Below are 20,644 nucleotides of genomic sequence, written 5' to 3'. Positions count from 1 at the left end.
TGTGTGTGTGTGTGTATGTACCTTCTACCTCGTGTATACGACGTTTCAATGTATACGATAGATGATGTATGAATAAACGACGACAATGGTATATTTCTAACTCAACGAAGAAAAAACCTTCACGATTTTCTTCGTAATCATAATCGTTGCCATCGTCATCATCGTACGCTCGCGATGTTTCCCGAGAGACTGACTTCACTGACTGACTGACTGACTGACTTACTTACTGACTGACTCGATCAAGTGGAAAAATTATTTCCGCACAAATTTCCTGCGCACGTTTCGAAAAAAAGTAAATCGTAAGATCAAAAGTGACCTAGATTATTTGAAAAATTTGTTACTTCTTCTCGGACGATTCTTCCGAAATTCAATTCCTTCGTTTTTCGTCTCGAAAGTATTATATTTATTTTTTTTTTTTTAATATATGATATTTTTTGATAGTCATAATTTTTCAATAATATGGTCAGATTATCTTACGCGAAATTTTACGGTTAATTTCAATTCGGTCAATATTTGTTATCAATTTTATGGGAAATCGTTCTTCTGACATTAGCATTGATTATTTTTTTATACCAATAATCTCAAGCTATATCAAATTGGATAAAAATTAAACGAGAATAAGAGATATAAATATGATACCTGGAGAGATAAAAACGTAGGATTACATATCAAAATTATTATTAAACGTTATACGTACGTACTGATATTATTATCATTATAATTAAAATAAATATTATTATTATTATTATTATTATTATTATTATTATGATAACAGATTTTATACTGTAAGGTATAAAATAAATACAATTCCTGTTTAAACTCATTAACAAAGAATAAACATAACAACAACAATCGCCACGTATACGCGTATAATTTCGTAGTCATAATATTTGTACGTGTAAAATAATTAAGATCGGTTGGGAAAACTCGTTAAATAAATTTATGAAAAAAAGAAAAAAAAAAAAAAAAAAGAAAAAAGATCTGGCAATACAATTTCAAAAAAGAATAAACAAATATTCCATTAACTTTTTAACGAGATACGTAATATTTTGTATACCAAATTTTGGTAAAAAAATATCAAATAAATAATATGATATTTAAAATATAAATCGTTTACGATACGAAAAATCTGAACAAGAGTGGCATGCTTTTGGATAAATTCCGTTTACCTATATCTAATAAAAAATAAACAATTAGAACGGTGTTGTATTTTCTTTTTCCTTTTAAGTAGAAGTTAGAATAAGAAATAATTGATTTGAATGTATAAGTTGAAAAGAAGAGAAAATAGAATGATCTTCGTGATGAGGTAACTCGTTGTTCGGTCCACAGGGTTAACGGGTCAAAGTTGATCTAATCGATATTTAGTTTTCTCGAGCGTTGTATCTTCGTCGTCGTCGTCGTTGTAGTCGTTGTAGTAGTAGTAGTAGTAGTTGTTGTTGTTGTCACCGTGGTAGTAGCGAGACAGATTACAGGGAGTTTGTGCACTAGCGATAAATCGACCCCTCCACTTGGCCTCTATGATCGATATATGTACATTCTTCGAGTATACAAGGAACGTTTTCCCAGGCAAGATGGTCACGATCATCCAACGTAAGAACCTCCTCTCCACGAGCTGTTTGTTTCTTTTGCTATACTCTTTCATCCTAGCTGTCTCTGGGTCGTACGGTAAGTGATATATTTTATATAAGGACGAGATAGAAAGAAAAAAAAAAAAAAGAAAATGTGCCGAGAGGGAAGAATAAATCATCAAGAGCCCCCGTTGAAATAATTCCGTGTAACGAATTTCTGACCAGGCGTTGAAAAAGAATTGAACAAAGAAAAAAATAGAAAACAGCAACAAAAACTCGATCACAGGTGTTTTACTTTATCCGTTGGCTGTGGTTTTAATGTATTCCAGAACGGAAAATTTATGGGGAGTGTTCGGGATTAAAAGAAACGACAACGGCACGAAAATATTTTCGGTCAGCTCGATGATGGCGTTATTTTTTTTTTTTTATATATAAAACAGGATTTTCCGACACACGTAAGGTAAATGGTGGTAAACGAGTGGGGTCGGTTTTGTACAGAGAGGGTTAGTTTAATTTATTTATTATCCGTATAATTCATATTCGATGTGTGGTGTGGAGTATACAAGTAATTTGATGTTATTAGTATAACAAGTAATACAATATTTTCTTTTATTCGGTTTAATTTACGTACAATGTAGTAATACTGTAATAATATGCTTTCCAGTAAATTTATGATTGAAACAAGTGTGGCCCTTGATTAAAATCGATAATTTTCGATGGAGTAGGCGAAAAAGATTATTCTGTTTTTAGTTCGACCGATGGAAAACATTTATACCTTGGGCAAATGTTATTCATATATCCTAGATTGAATTTTACGATCGCGATATGGAAAAGCTGATATGGAATGAGTCCGAGTGTTCCTTGAAAAGTCACGTACGAAAGCTTCCAAGGCGTAATGTCACCTTCGAAAGATTACGGCGAATCTTAACAATGTAATTTACGATGTAACGGTCAGCTCTACCACGTAGATCGAACGAACGAGAAAAAGAGAGAGAGAGAGAGAGAAAAGAGAACGAAAAAAAAAAAAGAAAAAATAAAGAAATAAGAAAAAAATAAACCAATCGATACGGTGTTATTCAGTGGAGGCAAAATCCACGCTGAATTGCTTCCTTCTTATCTCTATATACACTTGGACGGATCTCTACCGGTAAAGCTTCTGCTTACCAAAAGAAAAAAAAAAAGAAAAGAAGAAAAAAAGAAGAAAATATAATTCCCCCGGTTTTGTTTTATATCTAAATCGATATTTCCTACGGTACGTTATAGCTAAACGCAATACGGGGATTTTCATTTGATTATTTTCATTGAAAAATTCAAAACCGTATTGCGCGAAATGATTGGGAACGATACAATTTTTCTACCAAAGGAATGACGGATATAACAAAATTATCAGCAATTCGATAATCGATCAATTCGACTTCTTTCTTCGATATTCAAACGATATTCGCAAATTCGACAAATAATCCCGACGATTTGTATTATTCACGAGCACTGCGCGATGGCCAGTTGAAATTTGAAATCCTCTAGTTTTAAGAATAGAAAATAATTGCTGATATATTATTAATCCAACCTTTCCATTATAAATGACTATAATAGACTAGGGAGATATAGGTACACGACGATCCAACTTCTTGAATAGTTAATTGCGCGTGACCGGAATAATTAAGTAACGTTCTTATCGGACGACATACTAAAATATACCCATGAAAATCCTGATTTTCTTCTATCGGGGAATGCAGCGATTTTCCTTAATCGTGATGCATGTTACAGGATCAACATTATTAAGTGTTGGGAAAGATATTAATAGGTATACCTGCCCTTCCAATTTTCTCCAATTTTAACCGTGACATTACAATTAAATCTTCATTTACGCAAAGTACGGTACTACCATTAACAACAAGTGTGAACATACTAGAAAATATCTTACTTAGGTAGTTATAATTTGTACTCTCTTTGGAACAGGAAACAACACCATCTCTCCCCTGGCCACCCCCTTTTCCAGTGTCGTCACAACCCACCCCTACACCTTTCCTCACCCAACCTCGTTACACCCTTCTTCTCATTATTTCAATCATCCTCTTTGTTGTTTTCATCAAAATTAAATAGTTCGCGATAATTTGCCATTAACATTGTCGATATTGACGAAACGTTCTAACTAAACGTAATCGAATCGTAAATTTTTTAATAGCGATTCAATGTTCGTTTCAATCGTTGGCATCGTTATTACATACATTCGATAAATCTATTGACAACAAATTTATTCGACTATCGGTTGAAATTCATTTTTCAAACGTTTCATCCTGTATCCATCCTTCAAACTATTAAAATTCTGACGTAATCCTGACGAAAACCCAGACAAAATAATAAAACGGGGGATAAAATAATAAAATGAATAAAATGATTCGAATGAGTGATAAAAGTATAATGAATTGTAACGACGAAAAAAAAAAAAAAAGGAAAAAAGAAAAAAAAGAAACAGGATTAAGCAGTTGGATATCGAATATAGAGGGAGGAATGTAATTGGTACGAGTTGGTACGTGGTCCTCTCGTAATAGTTACCACGCTTTTATCTATTCAATTACGGCTCGTGCTTCGGTGACAATTAAATATCGCTAAACTGCCACTCTACTCTCTCTATCTCTCTCTCTCTCTCTTTGACCAACAACCAACCTTGTAACGATTGCGATCGCCATAGTCGCGGACAGAGATTCCAAACGAGAATAGCTGGTCGATGGGGAAGCTCCCAGGCAAATCGTTTCGACGGACATTTACGAGCTAACACATGATTTCGTGCACGTACGTAAATGCAACTACGACGACGACGACGACGACGACGGTTGCACCTTCCAACCAACCAACAACACCAACAACCAACGACAACACTAAACAATGACTGAAGCTAACTACGTAAGCACGCGTACCACAAAATACGTCCGTGTCGTTCTCATCGACTAGACACGGACGATGACTCGACGATTTGCGAAACCCGTAACGAGTAGTTGGTACTCTTCGGAAACAGAGAGAGAGAGAGAGAAAGATGCATTGATCTACGGGATAATACTTGAAACTGTGATAATATGCAATTATATCTGGCAGATGTATGCATCCACGTAAAAAAAGAAAATAAGAAAACAGTTAATTACAACGTATTGTGTCAAAAGCATTGTTTCAACTGATTGTTTTAACAAAATTTATCTGGTTACATGAAAATATGAGTCTAATAAAGAAGATACTTTCTATTTCTTATTCAATTTTGTATATAACTTTTAACGTCTGTCGAAATCGGTACACGTGGCTTAGATACGAAATCTCCTCATAAACATCGTGGCAGGAAACGTGTTAATAAAGAGCAACGTAACAGCTCATATCAATTACAAGGAATTACTCTTTACAGATAAGAAAAAAGGAAAATTTTCTCAAGGATAACTGCGAATTATAGAAATGATTGCAGTACATTTAATCTATTTAGTATCTTTAAACGAGCATCGAAGCGAAAATTTCAAAGTCGGGCAATCCTCTCCTGGCAATGAAATTTTCCGAATTTCCTGGATCCTAACGAACAAATTCGGATTGAATTTTCCGTTTGACGAGAAATTCAGCGTAAGTTTTAATCTTGTAGACTTGGTAGAACGCGATCGTACGACACATGATCCATTAAGTGGCTCCCTTTGATAGGGAAACACTGCAAGTAGAGCGCGCACGTAACGCTCGTAAATCTTCTCCCTTGGTCCCTTTTTTTTTTCTCTATCTCTTTCGCTCTTTAACTATTTCTATCTCATTCTATCCCCAGTACTCTTCACTGAATTATTCCACGCTCTCTTTGCTCTCTACGAAAGCACGCAATTAATCGGCCTTCCTTTCCCTCGACAATCTTCCCTTCCCTCCCCAACCCCTCCCCCCCATCCCCTCACCGCCCTATTTCTTCCTTCTACCCTACCATACCCTTCTCTCCTACTTTCCACCCTCCCCCCAGCCAGGACCCCCCAACCCCACTCCGCTTATTTGAAAACGACGCCTTTGATGCTTACCTTTTTTTCTCTGTTTTTTTATTTATTTATTTATTTATTTATTTATTTATTTACAGATTACTCTACGTCCGAGGTGTTCGACCCCGGCGAATTCGCAAGAGAAAACTGCGACAACGAATATTTGTCGAATCATCGACGAAACTTATTAAAGAGGAATTCTGTTTCAAGGTTTGTACCTATTTCATTAATATGCATCTCGTTTCTTTTTTTTTTCTTATTATTCTCGCTCTATTGGAACGTACATTTTCTTTTCTTTCTTTCTTTATTCTTCGCTTATTCAATCTTATTTCGATAATTTCAATTTGATTTTTCTCTTCGTTATCGTTCCAACCGGGATGGGAGGAAGGGGGTTTATCTTTGAAAAAGTTTTTACTTTTCTCGCGAAAAGTTGTTCGTGTTTTTGTTTTTCTTTTTTTAGTAATACACGAATAACCGTAAAATTGAATTGGTAAGTGTCGAACGGAAAGAAAATAGTGTAAAATCGTATATAAAACGTATATTATTGAAATTGTAACGCAGGAGTAAGTCAAGGTCGACGTTGGAGGAAAATTCAGCAAGAGAGGAGGAGGAGGAGGAGACCGAGAAAACGAATCAAAAGATACAAAGAAAATGGAACTCCCAGAGAAAAAGAAAATTCAAGAGATTCGCAGTTCCTGAAAGCATCGGGAAGAACGCGGCTACCAGTACCATCAATAGCACGGAAGACTTCTTCAATGCGGTAAAGTCAGAAAAGTGCATTTGTCCGTGAAAATGTCCAAGTAAAAGAGAGAAAAGATAAAAATCGAAAGGGATACCTTCGAATTCGTTTTCTTCGACTTCGAGAATTCGAGCTTATTTTCCTTTTTTCCTTTTTTTTTCTTTCGCTGCTGCTACAAAACTTTCGTTTCTCGAATAAGTGTAACAAAAAAAGAAAAAATATATATATATATATATAAATTGATCGAATTGTCGTACTATCCAATTTCAGACGAATAACACGTCTACGAAAGCAGCCAACGAAGGTGGAGGAGAGTCTTTGAAAATAACAAATTCAAGGAACGAACGGAACAATAGTTCGACAAATGTAATGAATCTTAAGCAGGAAATAAGACATCGGAGAAAAGGGTAGAACAGAGTCCTGAAATTTCAGGATTTCGTCGTATGGCACCGTTGGCTTCCGTAAACTTCGGTCGAAAAATTCGGGAAAAATCTTTGAAAAGTAAAGTCTTTACGAAACTGCTTCCCGTAGTGGACTTTACGATAGCCGAGAAGAGGATTTTGAAGGATCTTTTACATCAAATTGATCATCACATGAGTCGTTCGAAAAAAATAAAAAAAGATCGGATGAAAGAGGAAGAAAAAGGAGAAGAGGAATCTTCTTCTTCTTCTTCTTCTTTGTCAGAGGAAAACAAAGATAAGGAAAATGAGGAAAACGAGGAGTCGAAAAAAGAACACGAAACTGACGTGAAAAATCTTGAAATTGCGAAAGAAGATGAGGACGAAAAAATAGATGAAAAGAAAGAAAAGAATGAAGAGGAAGAGAAAGAGAATGTAGAAAACGAAGAGGATCTTGACAAATCCGAGGAAAAGAATTCGAATACGTCGATCGTGTCGTCCTCTTTGGATACAGAATTGTTTGAAATAATTCCCGACGTGTTTTTACCAAAAGGAAACAACGGCATCATCGAAGGTACAATTTTTCCGTGGAAAGCGCTTACATCGAAAAAATATACGAAGGAAGTTTCGATGCAGGAAGGACCTCATAAGAAACAAACCACTAAGGAAACCAAATCCAAACTGAGTTTCCTTTATGTGATCGATCCTAACACCAAACCGAAAAGTAAGGAAAAGTTGGATAATCCTTTAGAGGTATACGACTCGAAGATATTATCGAAAGATCACGAAAAAGATAATAAAATCGTACCTTACGAATTGATCGAACAAAATGTATTTGACAATAATGACATAGGTGTGAATAATACGATCTATGGTATCCTCGATACTACTCCTCCCCGATTTTTAACTAAGATTTTACATTTGGATATATTTTAAATTTATATATAATACGTTCAAAGAAAAATTCTTTCAAATATCTCATTACATTTGTTACCAATAAAGTATAAAATATTAACAAAAAATAAAAAAATAAAAAAGAACTTTTTATCTCTATTTTCACACTTTATAAGCACTTTTATTTTCCAATAAATAAAAGTAGATAGTTATCGTGTTTGATCGTCGAATAATGAAAAATAAATATTTTAAAACGTTTCATTTTGTATAATCCTCCCATCGTTATTCTCTTTAGTACAAAAACTCGGCTAATACTCTGTGGTTTTTCATCAAGATTTTACATTTGAATTTACCTCGACAATTTATAATAGAACAATTCTTGAATATTTCTGATTAAATATCTGTTACGAATATAAAGATATCGAGGACATCAATAAAATAATATTATACTTTATCTTTAATTTCATACTTTATAAGCTCATTTATTTTTCAATAAATAAAAGTAGATAATAATGAGATCACCGTATAGAGGAATGATAATATTTTAGAACATTTAATTTTGTATAATCCACGTAGTTATTTTCTTGAAGTAATAATTCGAGCTTGTTATCTCCTATCACCCATATCTCGTCTCCTATCGCAACTCGTTTGTACATCGAAAAATCTCTCCTTCGTTTTCCTTTTTTCTTTTTCATTCTCTATCGTCGACTTAGTCTACGCGATAGAGATGGTACCTCTTGTAGTCGTAGCTCGGTTCAACGAGGAGACATAAAAGCGAAAGATCTTCTCGGGTAAAAGCACGCTGAGGAATAAAACTTTGCTCTGGCTAGGATAAGCCGCGAAAAGGATCGTTCCTATGGTCGGAATCCTTTGAGACACCGATAAATCCACACGTAATACAAAAAAAGTCATTGAGATCCGGCCGAAAGGCTCGACAAATCGTAAATTAAGTCCTGTTTATTGTCATTATTATTATTATTATTATTTCGGAAATATATATTTTTTTTGGAAAGTATTCGAAAACGAGACGAATAGAATCAATTTGTACGCGACGGGGAAAGAAAATAAACGTGTGTGTGTATATGTAATAAAAGAAAATACAATCTCGATAGGTCACGTAAAATATACCACAGGAAATTCACCTATCAGAACTCGAACAGATTCGAAGGTGCAATCTCGAATGCGAAGAGTCGGAATTTCTCCACGTAAAATGGTTTTCGCGGAAAAGAGTCGTAAAAGATTGTCGTTTCCTTCTTCAAATCACCCTATTTCTTTCAGATATCGTAACAAACCCTCCCCCCCTCCCTTCCTCCCTCCTCCTTCTGTCGTTTTCGAGTAATGCCCCGTTACAAATTTATGCTGTCACTCTCCTTTGGGATTCCTTCATATTTCTTATCGATTTGAATTTATTTACGATCACGGTTATCAAATTTCTTAACTCAATTGCATACGACGCGATTCGTATACCTAATTCATAATCTATTAAAATAATCGTCATTGGATTAACTTCATTTATTTTCGTTTGATAAATTTAAATTTATTTGAAATAAATCTCGATAAAAATATTCGAATATTTTTAGATGACATTGACAAATGATTTTTTTTTATGCTCGTAGGAAAATAGCTCGCGTTGGGATGAAAAATAAAAACCACGTAAATCGGTTTAGGATATTTCTAATGGAAGATAAAACAATAATGAAATTAAACGAACTTCGATAAAGAAATAACATTTATACGGTGTTTTTCAATTATTTTCGTATCAGTGTTAACAAAATAATGTTTTTCAAATATGTACAGATAGATTAAATATTATTTTATCATGCGTGAGGAAAATTCAATTAAAATTAACAAGGGAAAATTGTTCTTGACGATTCAGGAAAATCTAAACTATTCTAAAATAAAGTTTTTCAAGAAATAAAAATTTTTCAAGATGTAAAAATTCCTTCATTGTTCGTACAAATACACAGAAACGGATCGTTAACTTAAAGGGTCCTAAATTAACACTGTTTAGGAACCCACACAATTAATCCAAGTTTGGTTTAATTGCGATCACTACTTCACCATTTCGTGAACAATTGTTTTATTTTCTTTTCTTAAACTTTTAATTAAAATCATTAAGAGAAAATCATCGAAAAATTCAATAGAGTTTCAGAACGAAATAATAAAATATTCTTTAGACGCAAAAACACAACGTTTAATTAGAGGCTTGATTCTTTCTCTTACAAAGAGAAATTAACAAAAATATCATAAAACGTTTGTTTACCGACAACGAATTATAAATCGCTATAATTTATAAATTATATTCGTACTTTTGTTTCCGCAGTTAAGTGAAATTACGATTTGCGTAATAAATTATATTATTTTCTTTTGGCGAGAATTTTTCGTCCAAATCTTTTTATCTCTTTCTCTCTTTCTTTCTCGTATGTACGACGGTAAATACCTAGAATGATATGAAAGGGGATGTGAAATAGAGATAAAGGAAGAAAGGAAGAAAGGTAATTAAAGAGGAAAATAGGGAAAGGAGGAGAGAAACACTATGAAAAAGAATTTTATCTGGTGTCGTGCAATTTCCGGGCCATTGTAGCAAAGCTTTGTTCTTGTCTCTTCACAAATATGTATACCCGTTATATGTAGACACATAACTGTATATGTTACTGTATTACTACTACCACCACCACCATCACCACCACCACCACCACCACCACCTCCGCCCCTGGCGAGTACGATAATAATTATGTCCTACTGGTGCGTCTAGCGATGTCTTGTCCTGTAATTACATCCGACAAACGATCGGACCCCATAACGTACGTCCCATAATGTCACGTCATTACACTATTATGGTAATGTTCAAGACACAAGGTAGGTATAACCTTATGACACATTTGTCCCAGATGTTTCCAATCTAACCGAAGATGGGTAGACCTTCTTTTGCCATTGTTCGAACCCTCCAAAGGTTTTACATTAACTTTTGTTCGAAATTCTTACCATTGAAAGACAAAATTTGTGATTCGAAGAAGAAATAAAATAATAGTATAATATATCTATATAAAAATTGCTTAAGCAGATGAATAATAGACAGAATTGTTTTAACATATTTGATCATAACTTCAGGGATGATCATATAATATTATATGAAATTAGTATTTTATTATTTTATAATAACACACACATATATGTTATAATAATAATTATTATTATATTATAATAACAAAGACTGCGTAATATAGAGAATAATCTTGTTAACATATAATCACGTTAAGTATTCATAGATATATAATTTTTTTGTTGATGAATAATAATGTACAGATAATAATCCCATAGAAACTATGTTAATGAAGTGAGTATTGTAAATGGACATTTGAGTCTTGCGAAAATTCAATTTACCGAGAGAACGACCGAGGGAATAATCGTTCGTTCGATCGATCGTAACTTATCGTTAAACCGTAACGCACATCAGTGATCGATTATTTCGTGCACATTTGTTATGGCAAATGGTTGGACGTTTGGTTGGTTTCGGAGGAACACGATGGGACAATGAAATTCCATCGAGTCCACGTACCCGATTGAATATCTCGGGAGTATGCTTATCGTTGCAAGCACGTTTATGCGAACAGCATTCGTTAATACACGGGTGGGTCTTCTTTCTCCCTTCCTCTTCCTCCTTTTTCCAATTTTCCTTTCTCAATTGCTCCCTTGATAAGAGAAAAAAAAATAAAGAAAACCTCCAACTAAGCCAATGGGGAATAATAGAAAGAAGTGTAGAGGAAAGAAAGGGATAAATGAAGTGCGGATTGCACGTTGGGGAGCTAGTGGTTTGCTTTGAAGAAGAAGAAGAAGAAGAAGAAGACACGATTAACGTGAAAAGGATTACTACTGACATCGTAAAAACTACTTCGATATTTTTCTCCCATGTCTAACATAAGCAATATCGATTACTACTACCTTGAACCATCTTGATTTATCTTACCTTTTCAATTGTAAGAAACAAAACGACAATTTCAAAACTGACTTTATTCTCCTATAGATTTATCATTATTATTTTATCTCTTATAACCTCTATAGAAAGATTTTTCAATCCCATGCAATTTCTTTCGTTACGATATTAAATGATAAGAACGAATAGAGAAAAAATCAAAATTAGTTGGATAAATTAATAATTTATTTTATTACCTTTTATATATATCGTTGAGTTTTGACGTGTTTTACGATAAAATATAAAAACGATATTAATAAAATTGGTTAATCACGGATGACCCAACGTGACAATAATCAACGTGTTAATACACCTCATTAACTTACCCACAAAACGTATCCTACGAAGCAAGTAATCAACGCTATGATAATTCCATAAATAACAGGAAGAGTTTCCTGATTGTATTCCGATCGTTCCGTTGTGTCGTCCATCGTCGATGGATAAAAAGAAAACAAAAAATTCCCCCCCCACCCCCGAAAAGAAATAGAAAACACTTATCACTGCTATTTCAAGTCATTCGTAGAAATTTTTGGTATTTCGGGCAACCCCTTTTTGTTTACGAATTTTCCATCTAATTCGAATCACTCTCGATAAACTTTCAAAAGAATATTTCGATATGTGAGTAAAGAAAAAAGAAAAAAAAAGTAAAAACGAACGGATTGATTTGGTAACATGTAAATAAAGCTTCAACAAAAGAACACCAACGAACAAAACTCGATAAATCTGTTTTCGTTGAATGACGGCTCTATCTTCTTTGTCCAAAGACTCAACGTTTGCGAATCTCTTCCGACCAAAAAAGAAAAACGAAAAAAAAAAAAAAAGAAAAAGGAGATTTATGATGGTAACTTATCGAACGATATCCTTCTCCCCCCTACTGCCACCCCACCCCACCCTCACCGTTTTTTTTTTGCAAGATATATTTGAATCATTTATATTTCTAAGAAGCTCAATTTTCCTTCGATTTTTCTCGATTCGGTTTTCCCCCTTTTTCTTTTGGACGCGTTGTAACAATTGATAAAAAATAAAGGAAGAAGATCGTTCCCAAGAGAGACAGACAGAGAGACAGAAAGAGAGAGAAGAGAGAATCATCGAAATCGAGGATAATCCTTCTCACGGATATTATTTTAAATCGTCTGGTGGTTTCGTCGAGAAAGCTCGTTTCGAAAACGTTCGAAGAAAGAACGAAACATTAATCAGTCGCATCCCAACGTTGAACTATCTTCTCTCTCGTAAAATTCCCAACGAAAAATCAACTATAACGAACTATATACACCGAATTTAATTTATCTCGTATTTTGAAGACAAAGGTCAATGTTTCGAATGAAATAATTATCTCGAGGCCGATCAAAAGATCGTTGTTCTTTACCTTCGATTAATCGAGATATCGATAAAATAAACAAAACGAAAAACAAGAAGAAGAATATGACAGTAAGGAATAAGAGAATTGTTGGTTCTTCTTCTACGGTATACCGACGGTCACTGAATTTGTAATTTTGCTCGACGTTTCTTGCTTTTCTCTCTCTCTCTCTCTCTCTCCCTCTCTCTCTCTCTTTATCCCTTCTTTCAATCTATCCATCTTTCTCTTCTACGTACAACTACCTACTACTACTGGACTAGTAGTATATCTACGCGTATTAATAGTTCGAGAGACGCGAAAACTAGGTGAACGTTTCACACTCAAAGAAAATATTGTAGCAGAGTAAATTTGAGAACGAGTAACCAGACGGGAAGATGATCTTCGTGGAAAATGTTTGGATATTTTGGTATACGCGCGTTCTCCTATCCTAGATTTACTCGTCAAAGGTCTTTTACTATAAACTTTGAACAAAAGTTAACAATTATAACGGTGCCAACTAATTAATACGGAGTGTGTGTATTGATATTAAATTCATTTCGTCTAAGAGAAAAATTAAGATATTTTGTTTTTCGTCAAATACAATTTGGCAGGATGTTCTGAAAGGTGTATTAAATTTATCGAAAAATAATGTTAGATTACTTTCGAATAATAATAATTATATCATATTTAAAATGAATATTGTAAAAATTTCTCTGTAAAATAATTAATCGTTACACGTAATATTTCATTAGCGTCGAAAAGAATAAGAATGAGAAGAGAAATAAAAAAAAAAAGATTTAAGAAAGTACGGGACAGACTTTCGTGTACAAATCGATTTCTACAATCAATTCGTGTTTCTATCGAGATTACCAATATAGCCTGAGGAAAAAGCAGCAACGACGATCTTCTGCTAGCGACGTCCTAAAGGATTCCCAACCGGAATTGTTTGAAAAGTTTCGAAGTTTTGCTTGTCTAGACTTCCAAAAATATTCCCGATGTTTAATCGAACAGATATCGTTCGATAGATTCGTTCCCGAAAGTTTTTCTTTGTCGGTCTTCTCCCCTCCTCGTCCTCCGCCTCCTCCTCTTCTGCTTTGCCTATCTCGTCTATTCGACTATTTTCATGCTGAATATTTAAAAGTTTAAAAATGAAAGAACTATTCATCGAATACACGCTCGCTTTACGAAGCAAAAACGTACCGAAACCGATCGATTCGATGCCCTGCACCCAACACCACCCCTCCCTTCCCCCTCGCTCCGTTCAACCAATTTTTTCCATTTTTTTATTTTTTAATCTTTTGACTCATCGGTGAATGTAAACCACGACAAATTAATTCGAAAGACCGATACCATACCTACCTACCTACCTACCTACCTACCTACATACCTGTACCATACGACGACGATTTTGGAAATAATCGAGTCACCGACGGTCGTTTCGTTCCTATCGAAAAAAAATAAATCACGTGTCACGGGCAACTGCAAATCCAATTATAATGAACAATCGATACACATGTCTCATTTAACGATGCGGTCGTTCACAATCATTCTTGATACCAATGCAGAGAAAGAGAGAGAAAGAGAGAGAAGAGTGCGTCGATACTCAAAATTTGACCTCGCAATAATTGTTGTCACGTTATATAATAAAATAACATTTTGTAATTTTACTGTATGTGAACCGTAAGTTAACTTACAATGAACTTTATATTCTTTTCTCTCTCTCTCTCTCTCTCTCTCTCTCTCTCTCTCTTTCTCTCTCTCTGTTAGCTGCTGCAAAATAGATTTCCCCCATTTTAGAAAAGATCCGGGAAAATTTGTTGGAAAATTATTTTAAACGTCACGTCAAGTAGAATATAATGCGAGGATGATAAATGATCCAGGGTGGGGGAGGGGGTGGTAGGGAGGGTGAAAGATAGAGAAACACGAGGAAGGAAACGTACGTACTTTACCGAAACGGTCATCGATAATGATTCAAGATAGTTCTTGCGAATTCCCAGACGATGTTCGACGATCGCACGTAAAATGTAATTTGGCTGGTGTCAGGGCCCGGTGTTGCTGTTGCTGCTGTTGCTCCCGTTGCATCTACAGCCAGGCGCGTTACAAAATTTAATTGGATTTATCGATCGGTTTTCTGATTCCCATTTCCCGTTGGCCTCACTGCTAAAGCAGTGAAGAGAAGAGTGTGAGTGGGAAAACACCAATGAAGAGCCAGTATGCCATTGCGAACGAACCATGTTGAAAATCTACCAAAGCTCGGCATCCTGTAATTGACGTCGTAAGCTAATCGTCGATTCTCACTCTTCATTTTGTCCTACATATATATATATGTGTGTGTATCAACAATAGTACTCTCTACAACGAAACTATGAAAACCTAGATCTGCTTACGCGTTATCATTTTCCTCCCCATTGCCGTAATTCCTGAACTTCAACGACACATTTTTTTCCCATCCTTCGTAATGATCGTTTGTTGTTTTTTTTTTTTTTTTTTTTTTCAATTACACCCATGCACCTCTTGCACCATTTTTTTTTTTCAAAGAATATTGTGTTAAGTTCGCACACGGGATTATTGGATTAATTCATTATCCTTATACGTACTTTTTTATTATTTTTATTTCACGAGCAAAGATCTTATAAATATATCGTACCTGCATTCCGCAGATGCACAGATACGTTACATAAATATGCAAATGAAAAGGAAATATCGCGAGATACGATGTTTCGAACGATATTATCATAAAAAACGCGCCGAATTTCTATTATCATCAAAATTTGTATCCAATCGTATTGGAAAAGTACATTTTATCGAATTGTTATCGTAGATTTGAAAATTCTCGAAAATGTATGAAAAATATATGACTAAATTTATACTAGTAGATATACTTGATACAGTCGTAAATTCATACGAACGTACATGACACAGATGCGACTCAAATTGAGAAATAAGAAACGTCAAATCGTCAGATCGTATGTAATGTAGGATGATGCTCGAGGAGAGAAGTATAACGTAGTTTTATAGGCCAATCACGTATTAGATCTTGTCAGAGATCTATTACTTTGAAATACAAAAATTACAATGTGTTTTAAATTCAACATAGTAGAAAAAATTCGATTTTCAATAAAATATCGTGATGTTAAACAAAGAATACATAAATATATATATATATATATATATAAATACAAAATATGTGATACACATAATATTAAGTTACATAGATATCTGTCGTAAGTTGAAAATTTATTTTTATTATCTCATGTGACGTTTTAATATACAATTTTATTTTATCCAGTATTAAAAAAAAAGAAACGTATAAATTATAATATAAACACTATCTACTATACCGACTATTCATTTGAAAGCTCATGACTTTATTGACAACCAATTGCCACTCAAAGATGATCAGACATATAAAGAAAACTTCTATATCGACTTAGGGTAAATTATCGTAGTCGATGTAATACCTTTAAAGAGTCGATAATACAGTTCACACACTTATCACTTCTTATTCTACCTTATTTTACCTGCAACAAATTCTACATTACCGACGGCCGAGCTTTTCAGTATAAGGAAAGTCAGAGGATCATCTGAAGTTTATCATGATTTGACATAAAAATGTAACAAATAATATATAACAAACGATTAAAAAAAAAATAAAGAAAAAAATAAATAAAAAATGATATCGACAGGTTGTCGGGTACCTGGTATACCAATTAAACTTCGTAACATATTTTTGGAGAAAATAATCATGAGACAAAAAGATAAAAAAGGTAATAATTCTATGCAAATTAAATAGGCGCGGCGGCAAAAAAAGCCGTCTGGTACGTTCAGTCATTATCGTAGCCAATGTATTACGTCCTACGTGCAACCATTCGACTGCAGGTGCACATAAGTAATACGCGAAGCTCGAAGATCGCTACGTGCGATCAATATGGATTGAGTAATACGAAGAATTTCAAATGTTTATAATTTAAGTCATTTTGTTACGATGTTTACAATCATATTTCTTCGAATGCTTATGAATTCGATAAAACAATAATAAAAATACGAATTTGTCTGATATATCCGATACTTATCAATCTTATAGAACATCATTTTCCAATGGGGGGAAAAGACAAAAACAAAAAAAAAACACACATTCGAAGAATCATGGATTTCCGTATGAGGAGATTACGTACAAGATGTTCGATTTGCGAGGAACGAACACCCATTAAGACCAGGTAGTTTTCTTGCCGGGAATCCAACTTGATCGCCTGCTGGCTCGTCTGCTCGATAGCCTGGCTGACTGTCCTGACTGCTTGCTTTCTTGCAAACCACCTACCTACCTACCTACCTACCTATTGACTCACCTCCGTACTTCGAAGGAACGAGGAAAAACTCAGCCCGTTAAGATCTTTTCTCGTTCTTGCGTATAAAGAATAATGTTTGATACTTTGCTGCCACACGCGTATCTTATCGGTTTCATTTTATTAAACAAATAAACAAAAACATTCAATAATAGGTACGTGTTTCGCAAGGAGAATATTATTAAAAAAAAAATAAAAATAGAAAATTTAAATTGCAACTTATTGTTAGACTAAAGCTCAACAATAATTCATTTTATAAATTAATGAATATCTTATATATATATCATCGTTGTACGTGTAAGAAATACGACGACATTTCCAATAAAATCACACCGTCCCAAGAACATAATAGATCTTCTCGAAGTCTACTTTTTAACAGATCCCCCAAAGTCATCGTGAAAGCACGATAACTCGAGGCGAAAACGAGCCGACAAAGAATACTTATAAGGTAAGTTACGCGGTGAGTCGATCCTCCGAAGTAGTTTTCTATTCGGTCTTACTATTACCAACCGGCTGAAGGCAAGAAAATCCGGCCGTTACTCGCGATGCCTGCCAACTACGTTGGAATGTTAGAGTTCGTAACAAAAAATAGAAAGGGAGAGAGGGGAGGAAAAAATTGGTATGGAACGAAGAAGGAAGATTATTTGCAATCTAAAGGAAAAACTTTTCTAATATATGACAAGCCCCCTTTTGCTTGGTTACGTGGATCTACTCTCTCTCTCTCTCTCTCTTCTTCCTATTCCTCTTTTACTCTTACCTTCTAATCGCAAAAGATAATCGAAAGATAATCGTTAAACGGAATTAAATAAACGGAGTATGTAAGAAATCGAATGGTTGTACGAAGCAAGAAAAGAGTTTGTCTATTATTCGCTTACCGCAGAAGTGGTCGTTTGCACTCCGGGCACTTTACTGGTGGCTCCGAGTCCAGCCAGTCCTCCGAGACAACGCTGAGCGCAATCAGGATCGTTGTCCTCGCAAATGGGACAACCAGTGATAGAAGCACCCCCGCGTTCCCTTAGAACGTGATTGCTGCTTGTGTTGGTAGTGTATCCCTGATCGGAACTAGCGTTAGAGTTCGGCCTTGATTCGTCGGAACTGTCGAACGGTTTGATGTTTCTAGGACGATGGACAATACCAACTGGTTCCCATATCTCGCTGGTTGACGAGGCATAATAATTGTTCTCCTTCGTTTCGCGACTCCTCTCGTCGACGACCTTACCACCTCGCGCCACGGTGACCTCTTCTTTCGTCACGATGGAAGATTTTACGCTCAAGGACGTCTCCAGTCGTACCGGGGCCCTTTACAATCATGTTCACGTTACCGAGTAACACGGTGAATCCAAAAGGAAATAACAAATACGCGTTTTCGAAACAAATAAACAAACAAACAAAAAGAAAAACAAAAACCAGATCAAAATTTACGAATATTTCGTTAACGTCAACGATTAACAAGAAAATATATTGTACGATCGGATTCACCGTACTACCTTAAAATCCCAGCCTTGACGAGAATCTGATTGAGCAAGTCACACGGCGGTACCTGACCGGTTATCATAGCCTCGCGAATGGCAACTCCATCTGGCCCTTCCAGAGGGATCGGTACTCCGTTTATCAGTAAAACTTCTTCCTCCCTGACGCATGATTTTTTTTCGCAATCGACTACCTTCACTCCAGGCCCAAGAATCGACTCCACGGTCGATTGAATCTCGTGGTCGTCCATTCCTAAAGAAGGTGCGAAGATCTATTTGGTACTTTGACTTTTATCCAAAGATCGGACCTTGTGCGAATTCGATATACCCGATAACCTCCTCGCTGCTATTAATATACTCATCAAGAATACAACGTCTATCTTTTACGAATGATTTATTTTTCAAGTTTCTCAAATATCGTATTCCTAATCAGGTATTATTATGAATTACCATAACCCTATTAAAGTTCAGAATTCTACTCGACGAATAAACTTTCGTTCGTTAAGACCTCTCGCGATTACTAATTGCTAATCATGGAGAGGTACTTTGAACACTCGAATTTCTCATGATAATATAATACTACTATCAAAATACTTAAGACAACTTATATCCTCCGATTATTCTTTTTTCGTTTTATCAATCGAGACAACAATTATTATAATAATAATAATAATAATAATAAAAATAAGTAATCGTGATTTGAGTTCCAAATCAGCTATGCAGCTGCGCATAAAATAAAAACAGTATTGACAAGAGAAAAAAAAAGAAAGAGAGAGAGAAAAATCATGCTCAAATCACGGCTCGAGTTTAATACTCGAGTGATCTGCACGAAAGTGCAACAGCAGGTGCGAACACCTGCGCACACTCGCGCATGCACCTGAGTTACCTTCTCAACCAACCTAAGCTAACGAAGGGCTGACTGGTTAGTTGGTTGGTTGGTTGGTTGGTTGGTTGGTTGGCTGACTGGAGATGGTAAAAGACGCTACGCACCTGCGCCAACTTTGGCCGATCGTATAAACTTGATCTCCACGTATAAGGATCTCTTTCCTGGTGGTTTTCACCGATCCACAATTTTATTCTCTTCGCTAAGACATTCCACGAAGAGTCAAGAAATTGCACGTATGATGGATGGATTAATGAATGAAGAATTAAAATGATTTCGATTAAATTCGTTTGTTCAAAAAATCTAACAGATTAACAGTTTGGTTGCAGTCTATCTGGCAGACTAACAATCACCGTGAAAGATTAATCATAAAATTTGTTTTTTAAGCTTTAGCGAAATTTCAAAAATGGGAAAACTTGAAAACATTTCTCTTGAAAATCGTGCGAAAATAAATTCGACAACAAACGTATGAAGAATAGTAATTCTGTTCTATCTTTAATCTTTAATTTAAATTGCTTTTATATGTTTTAGTGGAAATGGGGGTGCTTTGAACGGGTCTCTGGTGGATCTTGACGAAACCCATAAACACCATGCTTAAATCCATGCACATGTTTATTAAAAATTTTATTCTTAAAATGATGAAAAGTAAGAAATTGATCGGCGATGGATTAAATTTCTAACAGAGGAAAATTTATAAAATGGTTTTCCAAATCGACGATAGCTAAAATATCGATAAGTGTTCGCAGAATCGTGTTTTCGCGTTCACATAAGTTCAGTACGTGTACATGTATGTGTGTGTATATACACTCCCTTCTAAGATAGCACGTGACTATTTCTGTACAGTTGCGTTTACTCGCAACTAAGTACAGGTCTCTGGTATAAGACGTTTAAGACACAACGCTTCGACGTTGCCTTTTCAAATCCAGGAAATTCATGTAGACCACGTAAATCATCGTGAAACGTTCGCGTTATCGTGTGTGGTCCGTGTATGGAGAATAATTTAACGTTGAATCTATCGGAATTCGATCCTAATATATTTTTTTACAATCATGAAAAAT

The 20,644-nt window shown here is 35.0% G+C and overlaps 3 protein-coding genes across 6 annotated transcripts in view; 1 reads left to right on the top strand and 2 right to left on the bottom strand.

The window, feature by feature from the left end:
- LOC122526520 overlaps positions 1–20,644 on the bottom strand; it is a 309,605-nt gene that overhangs the window by 186,108 nt on the left and 102,853 nt on the right. The window lies entirely within an intron of this gene.
- Positions 22–7,999, top strand: LOC122526523 (myb-like protein X). 3 transcript variants are annotated; one of them, XM_043649980.1, is made up of 4 exons: positions 1,464–1,665; positions 5,650–5,761; positions 6,113–6,311; positions 6,561–7,999. In XM_043649980.1, the coding sequence occupies exon 4, from the start codon at positions 6,734–6,736 to the stop codon at positions 7,622–7,624; it is 891 nt and encodes a 296-aa protein (XP_043505915.1). In that variant the 5' UTR covers positions 1,464–1,665; positions 5,650–5,761; positions 6,113–6,311; positions 6,561–6,733; the 3' UTR covers positions 7,625–7,999. The 3 variants fall into 2 exon arrangements, with proteins under 3 accessions (XP_043505916.1, XP_043505915.1, XP_043505917.1); XM_043649981.1 differs by lacking the exon at positions 1,464–1,665 and adding an exon at positions 22–88.
- Positions 14,835–20,644, bottom strand: part of LOC122526524 — a 60,915-nt gene continuing 55,105 nt past the window's right edge. The window contains exons 2-4 of the mRNA XM_043649983.1: positions 18,722–18,956; positions 18,110–18,533; positions 14,835–15,152 (exon numbers count right to left, since the gene is read on the bottom strand). Of these exons, the coding sequence (XP_043505918.1) occupies positions 15,135–15,152; positions 18,110–18,533; positions 18,722–18,954 (675 nt within the window). The 5' untranslated portion in view covers positions 18,955–18,956 and the 3' untranslated portion in view covers positions 14,835–15,134. The remainder of the gene's footprint in view (positions 15,153–18,109; positions 18,534–18,721; positions 18,957–20,644) is intronic.

Source organism: Polistes fuscatus, unplaced genomic scaffold (genome assembly GCF_010416935.1).
Source record: "Polistes fuscatus isolate 324 unplaced genomic scaffold, CU_Pfus_HIC Scaffold11, whole genome shotgun sequence".
In the NCBI taxonomy this organism is placed as follows: domain Eukaryota; kingdom Metazoa; phylum Arthropoda; class Insecta; order Hymenoptera; family Vespidae; genus Polistes; species Polistes fuscatus.
The sequence above is the reverse complement of the archived record's forward strand: the minus strand, read 5'-3'. Positions and strand labels throughout refer to the sequence as shown.

Bases quoted from the DNA above. Each gene is read 5' to 3' on its own strand.
- LOC122526523 (XM_043649981.1), top strand. From the start codon at position 6,734: ATGGCACCGTTGGCTTCCGTAAACTTCGGTCGAAAAATTCGGGAAAAA.